This window comes from Amblyomma mixtum, chromosome 2, assembly GCF_055824585.1.
Source record: "Amblyomma mixtum isolate Tamu chromosome 2, ASM5582458v1, whole genome shotgun sequence".
Taxonomy (NCBI): Eukaryota; Metazoa; Arthropoda; class Arachnida; order Ixodida; family Ixodidae; genus Amblyomma; species Amblyomma mixtum.
Genome location: NC_143013.1, coordinates 293,589,183 through 293,613,564, shown reverse-complemented (window position 1 = coordinate 293,613,564; position 24,382 = coordinate 293,589,183). Strand labels below are relative to the sequence as shown.

At 48.5% G+C, this 24,382-nt stretch overlaps 3 protein-coding genes and 1 pseudogene across 5 annotated transcripts in view; 3 read left to right on the top strand and 1 right to left on the bottom strand.

Annotated features, from left to right (window-relative positions):
• LOC149364517 (protein D3-like) lies at positions 1-642 on the top strand. The gene has a single exon (XM_089568704.1). It carries the CDS (start codon positions 1-3, stop codon positions 640-642), a length of 642 nt encoding a protein of 213 aa, XP_089424830.1.
• Positions 643-4,607: 3,965 nt separating this feature from the next.
• On the top strand, positions 4,608-5,249 carry LOC149364516 (protein D3-like). Its single transcript, XM_089568703.1, has one exon. The coding sequence runs from the start codon at positions 4,608-4,610 to the stop codon at positions 5,247-5,249; it is 642 nt and encodes a 213-aa protein (XP_089424829.1).
• Positions 5,250-12,034: 6,785 nt separating this feature from the next.
• On the top strand, positions 12,035-12,883 carry LOC149364515 (protein D2 pseudogene; annotated as a pseudogene).
• Positions 12,884-18,327: 5,444 nt separating this feature from the next.
• Positions 18,328-24,382, bottom strand: part of l(2)gl (LLGL domain-containing protein l(2)gl) — a 79,048-nt gene continuing 72,993 nt past the window's right edge. For all 3 annotated transcript variants that reach the window (XM_089574477.1, XM_089574476.1, XM_089574478.1), the window contains exons 21-23: positions 23,075-23,476; positions 22,186-22,395; positions 18,328-20,659 (exon numbers count right to left, since the gene is read on the bottom strand). In XM_089574477.1, coding sequence (XP_089430603.1) covers positions 20,641-20,659; positions 22,186-22,395; positions 23,075-23,476 — 631 coding nt within the window. In that variant the 3' untranslated portion in view covers positions 18,328-20,640. The remainder of the gene's footprint in view (positions 20,660-22,185; positions 22,396-23,074; positions 23,477-24,382) is intronic.

The following is a 24,382-nucleotide window of genomic DNA, read 5'->3' as shown; positions in this document are numbered from 1 at the left end:
ATGACACTCTTCAGTCTTGTGACCATGCTCCTGTTGACTCTGTTCGGCAACAACCTGGGGGAGGAAAACTCCGCTGCCAAAAAGGCAGCCCCAGAATCGGCGGGCCTTACAGAGGCTGACCTCAACATATGGAGGACGTCTGGCCTGGTGGACGACCTCACGCTGGACGGCGTTCCGCGCCTTCTTCTCGAGGTGAAGTACGACAGCAAGACACTGACACAACCGGGCGAAAAGCTGACGCCTAAAGAGGCCGCGAAGGCCCCGTCGTTGACGCTGAAGGGCACCATCCACTGCGACTCACCGTACGCCCTGCTCATGCTCGACCCCGACGCGCGGAGCAGAGCGTGTCCGATGTACCGCAGCTGGCTTCACTGGATGGTGGTCAACATCGGCAACACAGCCAACTTCCAAGACGGAGAGGTGGCGGCGCCGTACGTGGGACCCGGAGCACCTAACGGAACGGGGCCCCACCGCTACACGTTTCTACTCTACTGTCAGGGTGGCGAGAAGCTTAACGCCGCTGAAGTGGGGCCCAAGGATAAGAAGAACTTCGACGTCGACAAGTTTGCTCTGACTATGGCCTCAACTGTTCCTGCAGCGGGCAATTTCTTTTATAGCGAATTCACCCCAGAACGTACCTAGGACAATGCTTTCGAGCCTCTTCGTTTGGAAAGTCTGCGAGTCCGTTGGGAACACACAGATCGACATCTAATCGAAGCCTGATCAACAACAGACCTACAGGTGACCGGCAGTAGAACTGACACGTGAGATCTTCAAGCGATCGTATGTGGCCTTCCCAGAAGCGTGTCAGAGCGTCGCCGTTCTGGGCATGTCACGTCCAAGGCGGTTGTCGGACGGTACGAGCATGCGCACTTTAATACATGTCACGTGGCTTATACGACGCAATGCTTCTCCTACGTAGTTTAAATGGTGACTTAACCTCGTACGAGGTTAATATTGAGCTTTAAGTACAGCTGCAAAAGGCCATCAACCATTGCCAGTAAAGTATGAAATGATGCTTTCGCTTGTTTTTATTTTATCTTTTATTGGAATTTTGGAGCGGGAACTCAACTCCCCTGAGACCTTGAAGGTTCCAAACCCGCGAGCTTGCATAATAAAGTTAACCATCCGTCCCATGGAAAACCTCAAGGTCATATCGCTCCGAAGAATGAGCTTCAAGCGGCGGAGGGGTGTGTGTGTGTGTGTGCTGTGCTGTGACGTCATACCATGTGACTCGCCGCGCCTCGGCGCAGCTGCGGCGTTCGTTCGCCTTCGCAACTGCGTTGAACAGCGTGAGTCAACGCTCACCTCGCAGTTGCGCTGAACCAGACATGGCAGTAATTAAATTACAGTAATTTAATTACAGTAATTAAATTACTTTTTTCGGTAATTTGTAATGTAATGAGTTACTTTCCTGGTGCAGTAATTTGGTAATGTAATGCATTACTTTGGACCGTTAATTCCGCAGCAAGTAATTAATTACTCTCGAAATTACTTTCGTTGGAAATTCAAAAACCGGGCCCAGGAACCTTGTCCGTTGTGCTAGGCTAGCGTTTGCTCGCGAGTCTCCACGTGTGGCTTCCCTCTCTGCTCCGTTTCATACATCAGGTGCAACGCTGCCAAAGCTAGCGCTCCTGTTTGCGCAACCTGCATCCGTGACACAAAATAGTGCGTTGCTCGTAGCGAGCGAAAAATAACAAATTCTTTGCCGGCAGGCTTCGTGGATAATACATTTGTCATCAGCGTGACAAAAAACGCTGCTATAGCGAGCGAATCGTTCGAGACCTGTGGTTTTGTATTTTGCATTTGTCGTCTTTTTCCATTTCGCGTTTACGCTGTCCCCGCAACCCTGGTCGCCGTGTTTACTCTTTCTTTTGAGAAAATGGCGTCCAGCTCAGCGGCCCCGGCCACCTCGCCTGTACGCATTTCTGGGCAGCTTATGCTCTTATAGGAGACCAGGGAAATCGAGGCAAGCTGACTTGCCTCTGTATTACCTTCATATAGATTTGTGCTCTACAACAAATCTGTAACTCTTGAGGCAGTACTATCTGCTTCAGTAGAGCAGCGGTTCAGCATGGCCAAAGACACGGTGTCTTCAAAGCGGGGAAAAATTTCCGACGGCCCCTTTGAAGCTCAACTGCTCATGCGGTGCAACAAAGAAATTTGAAGAGCTTGAAAGCTCTGACCAGTGCACTTATTTGCATGCGTGGAAAATAAAAAGTAATTTAAAAAGTAATTTAAAGTAATTACATTACTTTGCGTAAATAATTGTAGTGTAATGTCAATATATTTTGGGAGCAGTAATTTGTAATGTAATTTCATTACATTTGCGCGGCTTTTGAGAAAGTAATTGGTAATGTAACTTGACTGCTTTTCAAAAGTAATTTTGCCATGTATGCGCTGAACCACGTGACTGGCCGTTCATCTGATAAGATAATAAAAAGGGCGAAGACGTTCGCAGATAGCCATGGAGAGTCGCGAGCTGGAACCAGTGCTTCGGCTGTGTATCGTAGACTGCTGACTGAATCTGATTATTCTTACGATCAAGAATGTCGACAGGGCGCATTGGCGAAGGATAAAGCGAGGAAACGTTAAACCACAGCAAACCGGGTCTGTCCATGCTTAATCGAGCTTCCGCTCTGTAAACTAGGTCAGCCGAGTTGAACCCCAGCCAATTTTTTTTCATATTTCAGGCGCTTTCTTTTTAACGCGGGAAAACTCTACAGCACACATAAAAATGGAAAAGCGGCAGAGTTTTAACGTAGTTGAACCGAGTGGACGTGCAAAAGCATGTGTTGAGCCAAGTTGGCTCATGGTTTTGCTTTGTTGGGTCGTCGTCACGTCTGGCGACGTTATTAGACTCAGGCTAAGCTCTGATCGAGGTTAAGCTGATCTGATCTGTTCTCGCCGCAAATGGAAGCTGAAGACGACGACGTGCAATGCACAGCGCGCGAGTGTGCCGCAGTTTAACACGAGGCGTGTTCGGGCATAAGAATGTGTGTCTGCATCGCGGAATAGTATGTGTGTACGCAAAACATTTGGTAGCTCAGCGGATTTGATTTCCATGCAATAAATAAAAAAATGCGACGATAGCATAATGCTCTCGTGCAGTGGTCAACGAAGCTGATCTGTTCGCGCCGTCGCGGGTTCGAGACCCAGCCGCGGAAATATTTTATTTCTGCGTGGGCATTTGCTATGCTAGGTTTGGCCAAGGTCACCCTCCAGGTCACCTTCCTATTGGCTACAGCTGGCGGGACGCTTCTCCGAACTTACCCGAGCTTCCTCCCATTGGTTGCAGATTGCGCGACGCTCTTCCGAACTAACCCGAGCTTAGCCGAGTTACTCCGAGGCTTCACACCTGATTAGTTGGGACCGCGTTAAGTAGTGCTTTCGCACCAAAACATATGCATTAGGTGCTTTTTGGCACCGGAATTTTTGCCGGAAACTGAATTGCTAGAAAGTATTTCTTTTTTTTTCAGTTTATTTAAACCTCCAATTGAACAAAATACAAAAATACTCCAACTACATACAATGGTCAAAAACATGGTCAAATTTGCCTCCCCTATCTTGCCTCGGTTTGTTTTTAATCTTTGGCTAACTTTAGCTGGGACACCTATGCAGCTGTCTGGCTCAATATTGCTTACGGGAGTGGAAGCATATGCATGAACAGTGCAGCGATTAAAGCATCCTGGTTGAACGAAAAGGTGCACACTGTAAGACGATGGCTGGGCTGTCCAGGCCTTTGTTCTGTGCACTTGCCCGTCTCTTGTACGGGTGAATTTCAGGCGGTTGACACTGCGGTGACAACGAAGGACTTAGCTTGCATGTATGTATTTCATAAAGGCAAAATATGCAGAGTGTATAAGATCCAAATATTTACAACTCAAGGGACCATACACATAGCCCGTTGCAAACAGAGACTGGGACCGCTCGCGTCTCCCATGTCCGACTTGCCGTGCGCCCTCCCACCCCTTTGGTATACGATATTCCTTAACTGTGCCAACGATGGGCTGGTGCCTGGGACCTGACCAAGCGGACCGTCTTACCGCTGTCAGTGGGTTCAGAGGTAACCCGTCCCTACTGAAAGTTCCCGTATAACGAGTTTCATACCTCTATACGTTTCTATAAGAACCAGATGGCACAAAAGGCTTGCCGAGAGACACAGAGAGAAGTCAGACAACGCGGATTCTTCCGTTTGAGCAGAGAACGAAGGAATGCAGATAAGATGCTACGCAGAGCAAAGAAAACGCGGTGTCGCAACTTCCACACAGCACGGCAAATATGATTATGATCATGATTCAAGATGCCAGAGACCATGATGCAAGATGGATATGCAGAATCGTGCTTCTTTCGAACGGCATACCTCAGCACAAAAGAAACGGGAGCTGCAGGCCGACGGGTACAAAGGCACACGTGAGAGAATCGTCTTTCCGGCGCCGGCAGTAGCTGGAAACTGAGCGACGGAAAGAACAGCAGACAGGCAGAAGAACGCAGAGGCGTCGCCACTGTCTCACCGGCACCTGTCATACACGCAGCAGGCAGTTGGTTTCCCCCAGCAGTAGAGCAGGCCAGGTCTTGCTGTCCGACTTCGCCGAAGGCAAGTGACGATGACACTCTTCAGTCTTGTGACCATGCTCCTGTTGGCTCTGCTTGGCAACAACCTGGGAGAGGAGAGCTCAGCTGCCAAAAAGGCAGCCCCAGAGTCGGCGGGCCTTTCAGAGGCTGACCTCAACATATGGAGGACGTCCGGCGTGGTGGACGACCTCGCGCTGGACGGCGCTCCGCGCCTTCTTCTCGAGGTGAAGTACGACAGCAAGACACTGACACAACCGGGCGAAAAGCTGACACCTAAAGAGGCCGCGAAGGCCCCGTCGTTGACGTTGAAGGGCACCGTCCACTGCGAGTCGCCGTACGCCCTGCTCATGGTCGACCCCGACGCGCGGAGCAGATCGTGTCCGATGTACCGCAGCTGGCTTCACTGGATGGTGGTCAACATCGGGAATACAGCCAACTTTCAGGACGGACAGGAGGCGTCGCCGTACTTGGGACCCGGACCACCCAACGGAACGGGACCGCATCGCTACGTGCTTCTCGTCTACTGTCAGGGTGGCAAGAAGCTTAACGCCGCTGAAGTGGGGCCCCAGGATAAGAAGAGCTTCGACGTCGACAAGTTTGCTCTGACAATGGCCTCAACAGTTCCCGCAGCAGGCAATTTCTTTTATAGCGAATTTACCGCAAAACGTACCTAGGCCGACGCTTTCGAGCCTCTTCAGCTGGAACGTCTGCAAGTTCGTTACGAACAGACAGATCGGTATCTAATCGGCGCCGGTCCAACAACGAACCTACAGGTGACCGGCAGTAGAACCAACATGAAAGAACTACAAGCGGTCGTATGTGGCTGGCCCTGCTGCATTCGTGCCACAGCGTCGCTGTCCAGGGCAGTTTTCAGACGGTACGAGCATGCGCACTTTAATACATGCGACGTGACGTACTCTGGCCCTTAATATCTCGTGTGTACGCATGCTTCTTTTACGTAGTTTAAACGGCGAAGTGTTGAGACTCAGACTCATCCGGGGATAATATTGAGCTTTGAATACAGCTCGCAAAAGCCATCAACCATTGCCAGTGTAGTACGAAACGTTGCTTTCGCTTGTTTTTTTTTTTGTTTGCTTCATGCTTGAACCAAATAAAGGATTAAACTTGAAGACTCGTGCAGGGATGTTACTGAGCTTTGAGTACAGCTGCAAAATGCGATCAACCATTGCCGGGAAAGTTTGAAATGATGCTTTTGCTTTTTTTGTGTGTTTGCTTCGTGCTTGAACAAAAAAAATACACTGTGCGCACATCTTTTTGAGCCATGCTGCTCATTACTGTATAAATTCGCGTTGCTCACATCCACCACCTGCGCTCCCATGGTGTATGCCACAGGTGCAGGAGTTGCATGTCCCTGTACAGAACAGCGGCATGAGCGTGCGCACAGCGTAAATTAGGAGGTACGAACAGGATGGAACGAGATATACGCTGGCTCTGTGTTACGAGGATACGCCGTCTCGCGTTTTGCAACCCAAAAAAACGTAGAGAGGGGGGGGGGGGGGGGGGGGATGGATTGTAACACAAGGCTAGGAACGCTGAAATTGGCATTAACAGAATATTTGTAGGCCACCCCGACTCCCGATCTACATTTAAAGCATACACTATCCTAAACGCTACATTCATTGTAAGATGTAAATTAAGCTTTGGTATTATAGTGGAGGTAGAATGGAAGCTATGAACACGAAAGGCTAGCTATATGCAATACGAGTGCGCTCGACAACAAGTTTGCTGAATAATGTCGTAATAAGCTACGATGCACAGGTGCAGCCTTAAGTAGGACGTCGATGCTCGGTGCTAAACAATGCACTTTTGGGGCCGATGCAAAACAATCAAAGCTTGCAACTCTGAACGCCATTACGTCCTTTCTTGCAGCATACACTGCACTCGCAAGATACGACGTCAAAGACGTTGTATCTTGCGGTGGTGGGCCGCCTCGTGCATCCAATGAATCCACATAAATCGCTTTGAAATATGTATACACTATGTCACAGATATATCCTCTGATCAAAACGGCTACCAGACTGTTTATTTCGCCTACTTTCAAGAATTTCAAACTTGCCTGCCCTCTGCAAACAGTGGTGTGTCGAAGGTAAGTTAAGCATCCACGTTTCACGTAAGTCCTTCCTCTCTACTGCGAAAGCTGGTGTAGGTTTGGCTTAGCACTAGACCCGCATTCTGTCGTGGAATCTACAGCATCAGCCGTAACACCTTAAATACTTAGCGAGCTTATTTGATCTTATTTAATTAATGAAATTTAATTTAATTGAATTCAACTGTCACCAATCACGAAGCTCGTTACACCCAGTAGGACAGGCTGGGACTTTATTTTCTTAAATTTTCTTCCGAGTCCTAAAATAATTTTTGTCACCTGCCACGGTTAGACGGTGGCAAAGTAAATGGAGGTATTCTTCCCTCTCTCGCTTCGCGTTCAGGGAAGAAAAGGGATAGGGAAAATGTGAGAAGGAAGAGACAGAGAGCGGGTACGTGGAATGCGACGGTTATATTAGTGGCTTGGGAGCTTACGGCAAGTGCGGATGAATGAACTACAGGAATGTGGCTGCCCCGGGAAGAACCGAGAGGGATGGGATACCGTGGGAGGAGGAGGTTATGACGAGGGTGGATTAATGAGCAACATGAGTGGTTCCACAGTAGAACGTAGGGCTATATTCTCGTCAGACACCGCGCACGTTATAACTCACATTTGTCTTTTACGGAATCCTTTTAAAAAAATTGGCAGTGGTTTAGCTGTGGTGAAACCTGGAGGATTGCGAAAGCAACGAGGAGAGAGAGAGAGAGAGAGAGAGAGGCGATGGAGAGCGCGCGGCAGCGGCCCCGGCACGCTAGCTATGCGCTGCTACTGCGCATGCGCAACTGGCGAGCGCGGCGGCGGCACCACGTAGTCACCCGCGCAGCGACGGCGGCGGCGCGCCAGCTGTGCGCCGTGTGACGTCACTGCTCCTCGCGCATGTGCAGTGTGGCCTTGCCTCACCTTCGCAAAATGGCTCGGCGACTAACGTAGCGTTGCTTTTGCTACAAAAACGCATCACTCCCACAGCCTAGGTGCCATATTGGAAATAGTCAGAGAGCCCTCACTGTGCTCCAACGCAGTCAGCTTTTCAACAAGTGTAAAATGGTAAGGATACCCTGAGCAGCCTCCCGTGGTTGTGAATTTGTTTAAACCGGATTTTTGCCCGGCGGCGGTCAAACAGATCCCAAGTCGCTGGCGCTTTTTTATGAGACTTCTTGTAATCTTGATTTTAATGTGCATTCTGCCCTTGTACCATTTTGGCTATTTCAACGAGTTACATGCATTGGAGAGGTTGCTTTGGCTGCGAGATTTCGAAACAGCACGTATTTTGGCGCGATGTCGCCAAAATTTGCCGGTCCACAGCGCCGAAGGCAACCGCGTTTTCGAAATTCTAAAAGCTGATATACTTATTGCTTGCGGTGGGCTACGCGCCTCTTAATGATTAAGGAGCATAACAGTAATAGCTAAAACGTTAACTATTCAATATTAGTTAACCAGCCTGCTAGTTAGCACGTCTTAGCAGTATTTTGTTGTACTACACCCCTATGGCAAAAAGGCGCTCTTCTAACTCAAACTTTTTATTTTTAAAAATTCCGTAAAGTCTTAGGTGAAATGCCGTGCGTGCGTGCGTGCGTGCGTGCGTTTAGGAAGGCGCAAATTCTTCATTGGAATGGGGCTTCCTTGCTGCACCCATTTTCCCACACAGTTGAATAGGAAACTGGCCCCATCTGTAAGCATACATATAATTTCGTGCGCTTTTGTATCATTTCTCAACTCGCCTTAGAGCTGGTGTATTGCATGCCGTTGCCATTGTGTTAAATATCCGTGTAACACTATCTATATAATACCTGTGTACGATGATAGCAGTAGTATTCCTTCCCACATAATTAAATAAATGTCAGCACTTGGCGAAATTTTGTTTTACTCCATTTCTTCGGTCCCCTTGTCGTAAGTGTGCCGGCAATCATGCGAATTTTCTTTGCTTGGGTACATTTTTAATTTTACATCGCTATACACGCTTACCCTAACGTCTGGGAGAAGGCATGGGGTTCACATATAATTATCTCATTGGAGCAAGAACATTTGCGGATTTAAATGGCAGTGCTTATGATCTGGCAGTGTGTACTTTATTTTTTCTGCATTGTTACTGAACGCTGTCAGAGCTCCTCTACCTTAGTTATAAGACAATAAGTTAGTACTTGTAGCCCGACACATCGTGTTGAATTTTGTCGAATCGTGTTGAACGTTTGATACAACAGTGCATAGTGGCCGATTCCACAGTACGTACCCGACACGACTGACAACCTACAAAGAATTGTTTGTTTTAAACATTACACTTTTTGTGCGCAGTTAGGCGTGAATTTTTGTGACAGAAAACTGAGTACCTATAAATGAAGAGCACGAATTCAACTGACGCGTCGAAGGTCGCAGTTTCTAACTGTACAAGTCTGCCGAACTCTTAATATGCGAGGCTGTGAACTATGTACTTGTCGTGCCAAGACAACTAGGCGACCCACCAGCGGATCAAGATCTACGGGCGACAGTCGATCCGAATCTCCCGCGCCAGCCCTGCATCACCAAGTAGAGCAGCTCGAGTAAGCGCCGACCTCCACACTGGAGACGATCGACGCTAACAACACTCGCCATGCTGATCGGCCCAAAAAGGTTGCCAGCACGCCCAGCTTCACTGAGCCTCATCTGTCCCGTCCTTGTAGATCGTCATCTCGGACGGAAACGCGACAAATAGGGCCAGAAAACGGAAAGAACTCAGCGCCGACTGAGAAGTACGTGCTTTGTTTGCCGGAGGTATACACTAGGCTAGAAACACTTTTTGGTCGTTTATTGCTTTCCGTAGATGCAGCTGCTTACCGATCAAGCCAAGACAACGGTTCCTATGCTTGCAAAAAAAAAAAAAAAAAGAAGAAAGATGTCTCTCCCGCAATAATGGAACTTTCCAAGTCTTATCTCTATGCCCCAAGAAATGCTGAATGTTTACCGAGTTGCCACGCATGTATGCCTGCGCGTGTCCTGAGCGAGTCCAGACACGTCCTAACCGCGTCGCCTACTTACATTAATAGCAGCGTTAAGGGTTGTTTATGGTTGTTTCCTGCGGACCACGCAGACAACTGAGAGGGCTGGAAAGCCAACCTGCTGAAATATGGCCCATACACAACCTTTGTCTTCATATGCCCAGCAAACCACAAACCTCCCAGAGATGTCCGGATTAAGTCTAAGCGTCTACGTACCGAGCTATAATCTCTGAGACGTCTTGTTTACCAACCTTTTATCGTGGAAAAGCTGGAGACGTACCCACGACATCTGCCTTAACCTAGACTCCTCGTAGATATTACTTGTGACGTTCTGGGAATGTGAGCTATAAGAACTCCACATTTTTCAATGATTCGATATTTCGTGTTGCCTTACTGCATTTAAAGTTGAAAATTGCTGCTGACTACTAACTGGAGACATGACCAGCGCTGCTTGGACACAGTTGGTTTAAAATGCCAGCCACTCTGGTCAGGATTCGCATTGTTATTTTGTTGCTATTCTTACTTTCAATTTATACCTTGCGCTGCAGCCAACGCAAGCTATCTCAGCTAGCTTAAAGTGCGAGGCCACACTGAAAAACTTTTTTTAAAATCAAAGTCCAGGACTCTAATAACCATTTTTTTTCTGATTAAGCATATTTTATTCAACTTATCCAACTGTTTAAAGTACAAAAATTAGATCAATTCAATTTTAGGAGTCAATTTTTCTCTAAGGTACGCTAAAACTGCTAGTCGCGCTAGCAATGATAACTACTGGAATGCTGAACTGAGGAAAGCTTAGGCATTTGTGTAGCTGAATGTATGACCTGTGCAATGAACTAGTATAAATGTAATGCAATCAATACTGAGAAAGTAACTTTTGGAAAACTGAACAAATAGAAAAAATTATTTTCGTCATTTATTTCAAAACTAAACTGTAATTTGTATTATTTTCGATAGATTCACTTTTTATCCTATGTATTGCATATACCTATATATGAGGAATTCGTGGCCAAAATTTCATTTCAAAATATCCATTCAGAAAAAAGTTATCACAGTTTGCGTGAGATGAGGTGGAGCAAAATCTTTTGAGAAAAACGTAAAGATTTCAAAACGTGCGAAAGATGCGAAAAAAAGAACATATGCATGTCTAAAATGCACCAGGCTCGTTCACTTGCTTCGCACTGGGCACTAAGCTGCACACTATTCGGAGCTCCGTGGATGAACGCCCATACACGTAAATTGGTAATTACCTACCTGACATTCATACATGGCGGCGAGTCCTCATACCACTACCAGCGCAATGACGCAGCAGTTAAGGGATTCGCCACTGCAATTGGCAGGTGGCTGTTCCTATCAGCCACTCGTACGAATTGTGCGACTCATGTTGCTCTACCCGAGCAACTTCTCGCGCAGCTTGCGCGGCACTCCTCCGAACTTACCCGAGTTAGTACCCGATCTTATCCGAGCTTCCTACCATTGGCGCTCTTCCGAACTTACCCGAGCTTACCTCTGCTAATATCGAGTAACCGAGTAACTCGTGTACGATCGGGTAAGTGTCCGCATTTTCTGTTAACGCCACGCATGAGCCAAGTAATGCTTACGCATTAAAAAAAAATCTCTTAAGCGATCCTCAAAGGTACCAGCCAAACGTTCGTTATATCCGATGTGGACACAATAAAGTTCCTTTCATCAGAGGTGTTACACTTAGTTTCGTTATATCCGATGTCAACGTACTAAGTTCGTTACATCCGAGGTGGCATACTAAGGTTCGTTATACCCGAGGTGATATAAGTTCATATTGGCAGTATACCAAGTTCGTTCGTAGCCCGGTGAGCAAGTTCCCACTTGCCGCAGACAGACAGCGGTCGCCATTTCCGCCCCTACTGACCCTTTTAATACTGACGCATGAATAAATATCGAACTGAAACCCCAGTTCACATTGCGCGGTAGCAACTGCTACTCTTCACGCAGCTGGATGACATTCCATGTTGCTGAACTTCGGCAGCGTACAGGTTTGGGCAGCCTACAAAAGAAAGAGCGTACGTGTACAGTACGTACAGGCCGCTCGCATCCGGAGATCACGCTTACATGGCGCAGGATGGATATGCTATCAGTGCTGCTCTGTCGTCTTTGGAGGAATCCGGTGACACGCAAAACTAAAGAAAAGAAGCAGAACAGAAGCGGTACGCTGACGGTATCTGGAAACCCGATAGATCCGTCATTCCGGTGCCTGTTGTCGTGGAAAACTGAGCTGCCAATAGAAACCCACATACGCAATACAGAGCGGTGAGACCGCCACTGTCTCGCCCGCTGCTCCTACAGTCAGTGGTCTCCTAGAAGCAGCCCAGATCAGGTGCGTCCGCCTTCACCGGAGGACACGATGATGACTTTCGTCTGGCTTACGGCTTTGCTTCTGCTGTCTCTGTGCGGCCACAGCCCAGCGGAGGAACGCTCCCCGGAGACTAACGAAGCTCCGAAACTGAAGGAACTGTCGGCGGAGGACATCAACATGTGGCGGACGTCCGGCCTCGCGGATGACCTGTCCCTGGAAGACGCCCCGCACGCCCTGATCGACGTGAAGTTCGGAAGCACCACGCTGATGAAGTTGGGCGAAACAGTGGCACCTGGACAGGCAGCCAGTGCCCCTATGGTGAGCCTGGACGGCTTCCTACACTGCGGCTCGCCGTACACACTCATCATGGTCGACCCGGACGCGCCCAGCAAGGGAAATCCCACGTCACGAAGCTGGCTCCACTGGATGGTGATCAACGCCGAACACAAGTCCCGCTTCCAGGATGGCGAGGTCGCGATGCCGTACGAAGGACCCACCCCACCAAAAGGTTCTGGACCTCATCGTTACGCCCTCCTGGTCTACTGTCAGGACGGCAGGCGTCTGAGCAGCGCTGACGTAGCTCCCCAGCAAAGGAACAACTTCCATGTGACCAGTGTCGCCCAGAAGATGCCCTCGAACATACCCGCTGCGGGCAACTTCTTTTACGCGGAAAACGCCTGAAGATGTTGTTTTCGAGCCTGTTCCACAAGGATGTCCTCCATGGTTTAGCCATGAATCGGCTGGCGAGCAGACAACCCTGGTCACCGCCAGTGACGAACTGAAGGTGTCCATGCACGTAGTTGCCCTGGCACTTCCATGAATGCTTCGCCACCGCGAGCTCACCACCTTCGGGGCATTTGTCGAACTTGAAAACGCGCATTGTGATATACGGACGTTGTCTTTCCCACGATTATCATGTGCAACCGGTTCAATCACGCTTTTTATACTCTACAAGAAAGCGTTATAGGAACATGATTATAACCGCAGATGTTGACTACTTTATATGCAATAAAGTATATTTAATCACAACATATTTGTACCATTTCCTTTTCCCAATTGCATGAAAAACAAAAATCTATGAGCACACTTTCCGGAAAAATCAAATCTGGTTCTACCCTGTGCAGGAGCTCGAATGGCAAACTGTAATCTTCATGTCATTTTCCTTTGAATTCATACTAGTATTTTTTTTTACTTCACCTCGATGCCATAAATTGGCATGTTTCCTTAAAGGGGTAGAGACACCAAATTTTTGTGTTGTATCTCTGGGTTGTAAATAATGCGTAGCGATTCAGTGAGCATGGAACACTATCTTAGAAGCATGAACTCGCATTATATAATTAATAATCGTATTATTTGTACCCAGCAGTTTCGGTTTCGGTTCGTAGTTGCCAGGTTTTGCCAGGCTCTTTCATGACGTCAAAAACCAGACAATGCGTTGTCACGTGGGTCCGGAAAGCCGTGACGTCGTGTAGGCATGTCGTCTGCTTGACACGCACGTGGTGCGCGTAAACACGGACAGCCGGGCGGAGGGCAAGTCGTACAGCTCCGAGTCGGAAAGAAGAGTTTTATTTCGGCGAAGACACCGATTATGAGGAATCGCGGGATGACGCAGACAAGGAAGAAGACGCCGCGGTTCGAACCCCGACAACCACTTCGTTTTGATCCGCTGGCCAGCGATTCCGAAGAGGAGGCAGGCGTCAGGCCCGACGCAGCTCAGATTGTGCCAGCGAACGCCGAGCGTGTAGGCAACGTCAAATGGTAAAGGCGCGTTCACACTACGCCGACGATCGGCCGATTTCAGTCTGGCGATGGTCGGCGGCAGCGATTTTCGTGCCGTCGGCGCGTCTGTCACACTGCGCAGACGCCGACCGAGCACCGGTCGTCGCCTGACGAGCGCATCGCCGTCGCGTCGCCGAGATAGCAGCCGTCGGCCGACCCGTGTGTCACACTCTGCCGACAACAGCGCCGACCTCACGCCGACGTTGTCCCATCCCGACGGCTCGATGCTGCTTCTTCGTGCGCGCTGATCGTCTGTTAGCTCCGTTGATGAAGGCGTCGTGGAAATCGAACTTATCTTCTATTATGGGACGAGTTCGCACTAAAGCGATGTGAATAGTAGGCCTTTTATTATAGCACAGTCGACTTCCAAAGCGCCGTCAACTGCGGAAGCGAGACCACCTAGGCCTAGCGACGACTAGGGCAGCCTGGGAGCAGCGCGCAGTTCAGGCGCGTTCACACTAGGACGGGACCCCGAGGTCGACGCGACAGCGACGCCTACGGTCGCGTCGGACAACCTGGTCGTTCCCCGACTAGCCATTCACACTGCACCGACGACGACGACGACGCCCCAACGACCAAGCGTCGTCCTAGTGTGACAACGCCGCCGACCAAAACGAGACCCGTTGGCCGACGTGCCTTGGGCATATCGGTGGCCGAGCGAAAACATTCGCCGACCAAAAACAAGTAGCGAGCTCAGAGCGCGAAGTGCAATCATTATTTAGACAAATAATGCACGCGCAGCAACATTCATCAAGCCATATGGCCACTTGGCCGACGCGCCGCACTGATCGTCGCTTGCGAACTGCCGCCCGCCGCCCCACTGTAAGCAGGGACACGGAGCGGTGAGTATCGCTGCGCCGCTCTACCCAAGCTCCGCCCGCAACCGGTGTCGCACTTCGCCGCCGCACAGCAGTCCCTCAGAAAGACTGCTCGAGCAGCGACAAAGCATGCCTGCTTATGTTTCGAGCTTTCGGCAACGGCATCGCTCGCGGGAGCTCCGGGCGACGAGCTCTTCTGCTGCCTGGTTGCCGTGGTCGTCGCTAGGCCTATAGCCTCTTCCGCATCGAAGTCGCAGCGGCCGGCGCTTCGGCAGTCGCCTGCGCTATAATAAAAGGCCTACTCTACACACCGCTTTACTGTCAACAGCATCATCTCACAATAAAATAATAGTATGGTAAATCTCCACGACGTCTTCAGCAGCGAGGCGAGCGGGCGCCAGGCGAGCCGGACCGCAACGTCGGGCCAGCGGCAGCTGCGAGGCGGTTGTGGCAAAAAGTTTGCTCGTATCACAGTCGTTACCTTTGCCAGCAGCTCAGTATTCGTCAGCGATCCTCAAAAATGACACATTTTTCACATTTCTTATCCCAGGGTTTATTATTTACGTCAAGAACACACTTTAACTCCTTTTTATGACGCCGGCAGACGGGATCCAGGCTGGCCGGCCGGCCGGCATGCTCGGCGTACTTCACGTTCGCACAAGAAAATACATAACATCCATGATACTAGAGAATGCTTCCTACATTAGAGCACGGGCAATATGCCTCTGCAAAAGTGGATCTTTCGGCAACGACATCGCCTGCGGCACCATCGCACTCGCGAGCGTGCAGAAAAAAAAAAAAAAGAGACTCGTGAGCACTCGTAACCAAGGTTGCTAGGCCGCGAAACCGCAAAACTTGGTCCCGTACGTCAGAAAACTGTGCAATGACGTAGGAAATACTTGCTTGTGTTTTCTTCTCTGTTCCTACGTCACATTGATGCACTAGCGATGGCTCAGACTTCAAGAGTGAGCATTTTCACAAACTTTAAAATGAAATTAAAATATGTTCTAGACCTCCCTTAAATTTAATACTTCGCTCTTATGGTCCTCATTTACAAAGGAAACGTATGGCAGTCTTTTGTACAACCTTGGAATTTGATGTCTCTACCCCTTTAACGATTTTAGAAAAATGCAGAAGAGAAAGAGAACTCAGAAGGGGGAGGGGAGGAGTGAGGTGGTTTCAAATGCACATTGTTTGAAAGAAAAGAAAAAAAAACATTTCAAGTTAAGCATCCAGTAATTTCCTCTGTGATCGGAGCCGAAAGTGTTCTTATTGCTGTCTCAATTCACGTAAAAACCTCCCAAGATGAACAGGAGGTTAAAATAAGATGTAAAGAAGCAACACAAACACAGTTTGCAAGGAAAGTCGATCCTTGTAATAAATTGGTTTTCAATCCATTTGCTGAACATAAACAAAGGAAATTCAAGAACAGATTCTTGCCCTAGTGCATCCTAGAAAACGCGTTTTGACAGCTGATTTCAGTGATTCCACAACGGGGCCAAGAACAAATCAAGGTTTAGAGAAAGGGCTTTGCATGCTGAAGCAAAAATTGGAGGATACCTTATTACCTTAAGATGCGACAATGCAATAGCATAAGAACCTCGTCGCGAGCTTTCATGTACCACCGCACAAGTGGAGAGGGAGATTTTTCTCTCTCTACTTTGCCACCTGCCAACCGTGGAAGGTCGGAGCTGGCTCGTAATTACGAGTACCATTGTGCCAGGAGTGTTATGAGGACTCGCAGAGATTTACGAATGTGGAGAACCTTGAAAACCGAAACTTGAACAAAAACCAAAAAAGAAGTGAGAAATGAAGTGCTAACACATCAAGTTCGCTTTTGGCCTAACTATACATGCAAATTGACGTCATTTTTCTTCCTTACGCCGTCATCACTCTTCTGGTGCTGGCCCAGGAGACAGGATGGTTGCGCACATCCTTGGCATTCTCTTTTAGCTTGCTGCGGTTGTAGGCATGTGCCAGAGCCATGCAAGGCGCATCCCGGGACAGCGACCATAAGCACAGAGGTACGCTTGATCACAATATGAGAAACTTCCCTAGCAGCACAAAATGTCGGCAGAACGTTACGGCAATGCTGCCAATGTTTTATAATGTTGTGCAACGTGCCCATAAGTTGGTCAGGATAACACTATCTGCTAAGTTGCAGCCGCATGCTCAGAAATTGGTTAGGAGCACATACTATCTCCCATTGTTGGAACATCATCGAGAAGAAACGTAGTGGCAATATAGCCTGGTGAACGTTATGTGTGACTAATAACAATACAACAGCATTACAAATATATTTCAAGCAGAAGGGTGCAGATTTTTTCCGACTGTTGTTGCACTAAACATTTTTTTCAACTAGCAGTACTTTGCAACTAAACATCTTCTATTCTTGCTTATTATCCATTCACCACTGTCGCCCTTGGGGCACCATTCAGGAGTGCATTCCTGCCAAGCCCCGTGATGGCCCCCCAAACGCCGTTGCGAACCGAAGGCACAAAAACAAAACCACGCCACGTGGTGGTTGGAGTCATTTTCACCTGCGAGGGTCAAGCTAGAGTGTTCGAGGCTTCCACTTCTGTGGCCAAAAATACACATTTCCCACTTCCTTACAGAAAATCACAAATGGTGAAACCACTGCAGCATGGACCATTCCGCTCCCCTCTGGAAACCCCGCTCCTGTGCATTCCACATGGCGCTGCATTTCATTCTCAGATTCGAGAGCGCGTAACGGCCGCTCTCGATGGCAGTCAACTCGCTGGTTTTCTACAAAGTATTATACCCGTACGGCTAATACGGCCAGAACGGTAACTTGCTGCCCCTGCTACAATTGCCGTGCCTGCCTGGTCACATTTGCCGTACGACGGTGCCGACTCTTATTACTGCGCATGCGTGGTTTTGCAGAGCGCCGATTCTATACTGAAACAGCAGGTTAACGAATCGTTAGCATATCGTTTACCGTTGCCATCACTGGAATACCGGCATCTCGACCACTGCCAGCGAGCACGCGCCGAACGGTCCCGATGAGGCAGGCATGCGTGCAGCTGCCAGGTACGTGGCGCCACCTGGTGCCCTCAAGGTGATCTGCACATGTGCATTGGAGGTGGCCAGGCTCCTGGTACTCCAGTAACACTAACGTTACCATGGCGAACGGTATAACAGTGTCTACTGGTTTGGTTTGGTTTATGGGGTTTAACGTCCCAAAGCGACTAAGGCTATGAGAGACGCCGTAGTGGAGGGCTCCGGAAATTTCGACCACCTGGGGTTCCTTAACGTGCACTGACATCGCACAGTACACGGGCCTCTAGAATTTCTCCTCAGAAATTCAGAAGAAATTCTATCAGAAGAAATCAGAAGAAATTCTAGCTGCCGCGGCCGGGATCGAACCTGTGTCTTTTGGGTCAGCAGCCGAGCACCATAGCCGCTGAGCCACCGCGGCGGCATAACAGTGTCTACTGTCGCTCTATAATGTTGCAATGTTCAGCACAATATTATTTCTTGCTTTCACCAAAACCTCGCACTCTAGACCTTACACTGTAACATGTTGTTCCCCAACACAGTACCTTCGCCTAGCAAAGGTGGTTATGCTGCACAATTTTTAGAAACCTGGAACAAGCTTTAGGAACTTATGCCCAAAATAACAGTGCATCTAAGATAGCAATGAGAAATAAAGGAATACATCACATTTACCTCATCAAGCAAAAGAAACAACCAGCCCGCCATGTTCAAGAAATAAAACCACCAAAGCAATTTTCAAACGTTTTATTTCAAAACTGGCCCTGTAAAAAAAATGCTTGAAAAAGTTTTAAAGCGTTAAAAAAAAAACACCGTGTTGTAGTATAGCTGTTGTACCACCATCACCAATATGGACATTTTTCCGTGACATAATTCGAGGCATACTGTGGAAGGATTCTTGGTAAATTGCTGCCCTCGTACACACATACACACGTGCAGCAAAAGCTGCCCTGTATAAACATGCGAAGAAGACTTGTGGTGACGAGCACAATAAACAAGAAGACAAAAAAAAGAGCCTTAAATACGTTATAATATATATAATATGTATAGACCTTTAAAAAAAAATGCAAACACCGCCACTTGCTGCTCTAAGAAGCCAGGTAAAAAAAAAAACTGCCGAGAAGTGCTCGCTCTTCCTCTCCCCATTTTAGTTTTTTTTACTGGAAGGCTGAAAAAATGGCACTTTTTGATTATGAGATGATTTACCCTCGTCTCCCTCCCCACAGAGAAAGTGACATTAGGACATGAGAAGTGTTGCTGATTGGCTGGGGAGCAGGATGGGGGGAGGAACTGCAGGGAACAAACACACACACACTCCCCCTAGATGCCGTGTCTGTGCCCAGAGAGTCAGACAACGCGGAATCTCTCGTTTGAGCAGAAAATGAAGGAATGCGCATAAGACGTTACGCAGAGCAAAGAAAACGCGGTGCTGCAACTTCCACACAGCACGGCAAAGAAGTGCGCTGCATGGTCCATGCAGTGGTGTATGCAAGTGCCCCCACTCGCGCCTAGCCTGGTATTAAAAACGTGGGCAGGTTGCTTTTCTTGCAGCAAAAATTGTGTGCACATTGCAGCAGCATGCCATCTGTGCTAGTAGTGCCGCTACTACTAAGGCTATAATCATACAAGGAGTAGACATCAAGCTGCACGACAAACACATCACTGTGGTCAGTCTCTCACTTCCTACAGTGGCAACAGTGCACTGCAGAAAAGACACCTAGAGAACAAATACAAAAAAAGGCAGCCAGCCAAAACAGCAGTTCAGTCTGTGCGCTGCACGAGCCTCAAACACTGCACCAAAGTCCTTGACGGTAAAATCGAAGCATATATTCAAACACTTCAATCAGTGCTGACCACTGTTACAAAAGATACAACGGCTGGGACCGCAGCCAAATTACAAGGTGGGAATGCCCTGCTCTGGAAGTCATCTCCGCTCTGTTGACCCAAAAACCTTTGACAGACTTGACTGTGGCGTTGATATCTGTGCTCATCTAGAGCAGTACACGTCGTGCGCATCACGGTGCAGCAGCAGCAAGCTGCTCGCATGCCTGGGCAAAAAGGCACTTACGGTGCTCTCTAAGTACACACAGCCCACCTTGGAATGATCTAATACTGATCAAAGTAAAAAAAAAAAAGAGGCCAAGCCAAAGGCAGAGACAGAAAGAGAGAGGGGCAACCCCACCGAGTAACCTGGCACCGTAAAACAGTGAGATGAAATGGGATCAAGTGCTTGAGATGTGCACAAAGGACAAAAAAAAAAGAAACAAACACCAAAAACAGTCAGACACAAGACGCAGCAAACAGGTGCCCTTCCAGCTACGTCCTTACGCGACTGTCATCCTCAGACAAGCCGCTTCACTCGTTTCACAGCAGCTGACTTGGTGGAGATCGCATACCGAAATCAGAGGTGCCCATTTCTCCTTGCTTTACAAAAATGTGGATACTGTGCACTTCAACCACTGCAATACAAAGGGGGAGGAGGATTGTCCCGAGCGGTGCTTCATGACCCAGTCCGTCACTTGCTGCCGCCACATGGCACTTTGGAGAAAGTAAAAAAAAAAAAGAAGAAACACCCCCTTTCCTTCCACCCCTTCCTTTTGCCAGGAAGGGAAAAGAGACAAAATACAAACAGATGCAGCTGCACTTTCCCACTCTCCCATCCTTCCTTCCCTCCCTCCCGCAATGCGTCCCTTAACCACAGTGCAGAGAAAATGCACGTCCACATGCTGGGACGCACAAACTCGAAGACAATATGCACGTGCACACACATCTGTGCTCCGCTATGCAACGGTGCTTTGTTCCTTGAAACAGAAATATATAAAAAAAGGAGGACACAAGGGGAAAAAAAAATGACGAAACAAAGAGACCAACAAGTAACGGGAAGACTTAAAAACCACCTGCTGCTACGAGGAACTAGCTGCAAAAATAAAACAACAGTGTGGAGGGAACAAACAATATAAAAGAGGGGGGTGTGGGGTTGTAAATGCGCGTGGTGTGAATACGATACAGTTCCAAGCGGCGGCTGCTAGCTGATGACGGCTGTCTTTAATTTGTTGGGGAGCTCCTGTTTAGAAAAAAAAAAAAGAAAAACAGCGTCAAATGGCTGTTGGTGTTTTTCACTTGCAGCAAATGCAGTCACAAAAAAGCAAATGACCCATAATCACACAAAAATGGCAGCAGACAGCGTTAAGTAGAACCTTGATAATATGAATCACGTGGGGTCATCCACACGAACAAGAATGGAAAATGCATTAGACCTGTTTAGGGCTGACAAGTTTTATTTACTGCTGCATGGCCGACGTCACTTGCAACTTTGGCGATGTGCGGAATGTACACTACCGCTCCCAGCTCGTGGTGTAACTGCATAACTGGCTATCGTGCATCGCCGATGTACAGGCAGTGCACAAGGGTGCGATCAGTCCCCTTCACTCCCTGCTATCACTAACATATCATCCATAGTGGCACGGAAGAGCACTTGCAATTGTGCGCACTTTACACAATCTAAACCTGCGAGGGAATTTCACAAATTCGTATTAGCCCAAAATTTGAATAAACCATGTTCGTATCACCCAGATTCTACTAACCATTAGGAATAGGTGTTGCACTGATAAGAAAAGTACTCTCAATGTCCCTTTGGCTGATGACAATCTTACCATAAATGATGTCAACGACTGGCTGTACTTATAGAGCAGCTTACTTTTTGTTTTTTACACTAGACATCAGCACAGCTTCAACACATCAGCACACCAGCAGAAAGCCCGAAAAGAAGAGAGATTACGTCAGGTGATTACAAGTGTTCTAATTCACTGCAAGCCAAAGCTTTGTAACACCCCTAGCATTCTTCATACTATATCCTGATTTGCTTTTAGGTGAGATGCCAATGCAACTTGTCCCTGGCTGTTTTTTCAGCAGCACCACACCGCCATCAACAGGCCTGTGCCTCACTGCTTGTGGCACATGCCAGCACCAGCTTCTGGAACCATGCACCATATGGAATGAAGTCAGTTGGAATCTAGAGCGCAGCCTGCTCCCCTTGTCTACTGAGACACCCTGTAGCTTGTAGGAAACAAGTCCTGCCTCATACACACTGGTTTACGAAACAAAAACTAATCAATTATCGAAAAAAAAAAACAGTTAAGTACACATTCACTGCCCAACGTCTGAAAGGTAGGGCCATTCCAACTTCCCCACTGGTATAAGGACAGTGAGACGAACAGCTACCGTCACATAAAAAAGGACACGCCAGCAGAGGACCACTAGTACATTGGCACCTGACGACAAGAAATACAAGCTTCAAGAGGGGCGCTGAAAAGGACCACCAAGCACACTTCAAAGTAACTGGATGTGCTCGAAAGCAGGCCGGCAAATGCCTTGCGGTGAACTGCTGACGGCACAAGAAATGCAACGCGAGGTTCTCTGTCCACCAGATGCCTCCAGGGTGCGAACAGCCCACAGCCAAGATCAAGTGCTTCCGACACTGATCACACCATGCCAGAAAGCGGGAGTTTCCCTTCTCGACAGTCCTGCTCCGCCAACGAGTCAAACAAACAGCAGTAGCAGTGGGCTTGGTAATGAGAAGCAAAAGCTCACCCATTGACGAGGGTCTCCTCCCGGACGACGACGACAGTGCGCTTCTCGCGCACCACTTCGATCTTGCACTCGGAGCGCAGCTTTTCGGCCAGCGCTTCGTGGTCGGCAGGCAGCAGGTCCTCTAGCTCGAGCGACTTGAGGTCACCCACTGTGCTTGTGGTGGTGGTGAAGTTGGACTCGTTTTTGGTGATCACCAGGCTGCTGATGCCACTGGTGATCACACCAATGAAAGAAGGCAGAGGAAAGAGTGTGGGAACATCTCGGTTATTTGGCATACATGCACCTAGCGGCCAACACAAACTAAGCTTCACACCGAATAGGTGACTGTAGTTCTTTTCACTCTTGGAAACCTTTCACCGAAAGACAAAAACAGCCTACGCAACACCAGCCCAAAAGCAGAGAGTGCTCGATACCCTTCGCAGTGTGTGAGCAGCTGAATCTATATTTAGAGATGCTTGCATTGTGCTTTTGACGCTGTTTCCATCGTTTCTTCACTGAATCCACTCTCAAAACTTAAACCTTGAATGTTAGGTGCAACATATGCTGCAAGGCGTAAAGCAACATAGTGCTCTGTTATTGCCTGTATTTTGCGAGACTGAAGAAGCATATTTCTCAACTATTTTGTGGTTTAAAGCTCTGACCACCAATATACTAGGGATCCAGCTGTAGATAAAACCATTAATTGTCGACCCATCACTGACCATAATTTTGATGTCAAAAGGAAGCTATAACGCTACTTTCGAATCCTCAAGGCGAGGCTGCCAGCAGTGAGGCGAGCTATTTCATTAACATTCAGTGAAGAATGAGAAACCACTGTGACTGCAGATTAATGAAAGGGTGGAAAGGTAGAAGAATGAAGAAGGGAACCAAAACGGAAAGAAGAGCTCACCTGTCTGGTGGCGAATCCAAGCCACCCTTGTCATCATCGCCACCTTCCGAGGATTCTTCCTTGGGCGACGTTGGGGACGTGGCAGGGGAAGAGGAAAGTTCAGGCTTCTTCTCGGCCGACTCGGCTGTCTCCTCAGCCTTGGCTTGGCTAGCTGCCACCTCAACGCCCACTTCCTTCTGGTCCCCTTCAGCAGTGGCTACCTCGGTGGGGGCTCCTTCCACCTCCTTTCCACCCTGGGGTTCCTGGGGCTGAGGGGATTGCGGCCGCACGCCCTCTGGCAGGTCCACCTGGCAGTGAGGAGCAATCTGCCGCCTGGCCGACAGGGAGAAGCGCTCGAACTCGCACGGTGAGCTCAGGTAGAAACCCTCGCCATCCTTGGTGAACACCAAGCTGCAGATGCCGCTGCAGTGAACGTGAAAAATCAAGGCACATCCGTGAGTGACGAAGGCAAGACTCAATGCCATATCGGTGGCTAGAAAGAGGAAAAAATTTTTGCACCTCAAAAGTGGGTCCACGAGGAGCAAACCTCTGGATCCAGGGTAATTTTAAACACTTGGGGTGCTCCGACACATTCGAAAATCTCAGCACACAAGTGTTTCAGCTCTCTACTTTGTTCAAAATGCCACCAGCAAGGTGGTCAAGCAAAAGCGGCTGGGCTACCACGACAAGTGCCCAGAGAAAAGGAGCAGGTAACTTCAGAAGCATTTGGCAATGGTTGGCGCATATTTCCGACACCATGGGGATATGAGCCGAATATCCGCGAGAATATCCGACATCATGGGGATATGAGCCATGATTAAATGGAGACAAAACCCAAGGAAGAGGTGGCAATGTAGCGAGAAAGACCATGAAAACATTTTGCATTGGAAGAAAAGGTGAAAAGGTCTACAAGAGGAACACCTCCATGCCACATCTAGTTCTTGCTGATGGTGCACATATGAGCCATCCATGCTCATATGCATGCAGGTATGACAAGGTAGCATTAATGGGTTAACGGCCCTGTATACGGAACTGGTTGTTTTCTACTTTACATTCACATACCCCTGAGAGTCCTCATACCACTGCTAGCTCAGTGGTGCAGTCACTGTCACTGCCCTGCGATGGCAGGCGCTGCCATCGGTGAGTCTTGTGTGACCCAGGTTGCTCTTCCTGAGCAACCTCTCACGACCAATCATTAGTTTAACCGCCAACTGCCATGGTGGGCAGTTTGTTCACAATCCGGTGGGCAGGCTGTGATGATGTCACAAGGTCATGTGACCTAGGTGGCCCACCTGCCACATAGGTTGCTTATTTGGGGATTTCTCAAGA

Coding starts and splice junctions, on each gene's coding strand:
- LOC149364517 (XM_089568704.1), top strand. CDS start 1: ATGACACTCTTCAGTCTTGTGACCATGCTCCTGTTGACTCTGTTCGGC.
- LOC149364516 (XM_089568703.1), top strand. CDS start 4,608: ATGACACTCTTCAGTCTTGTGACCATGCTCCTGTTGGCTCTGCTTGGC.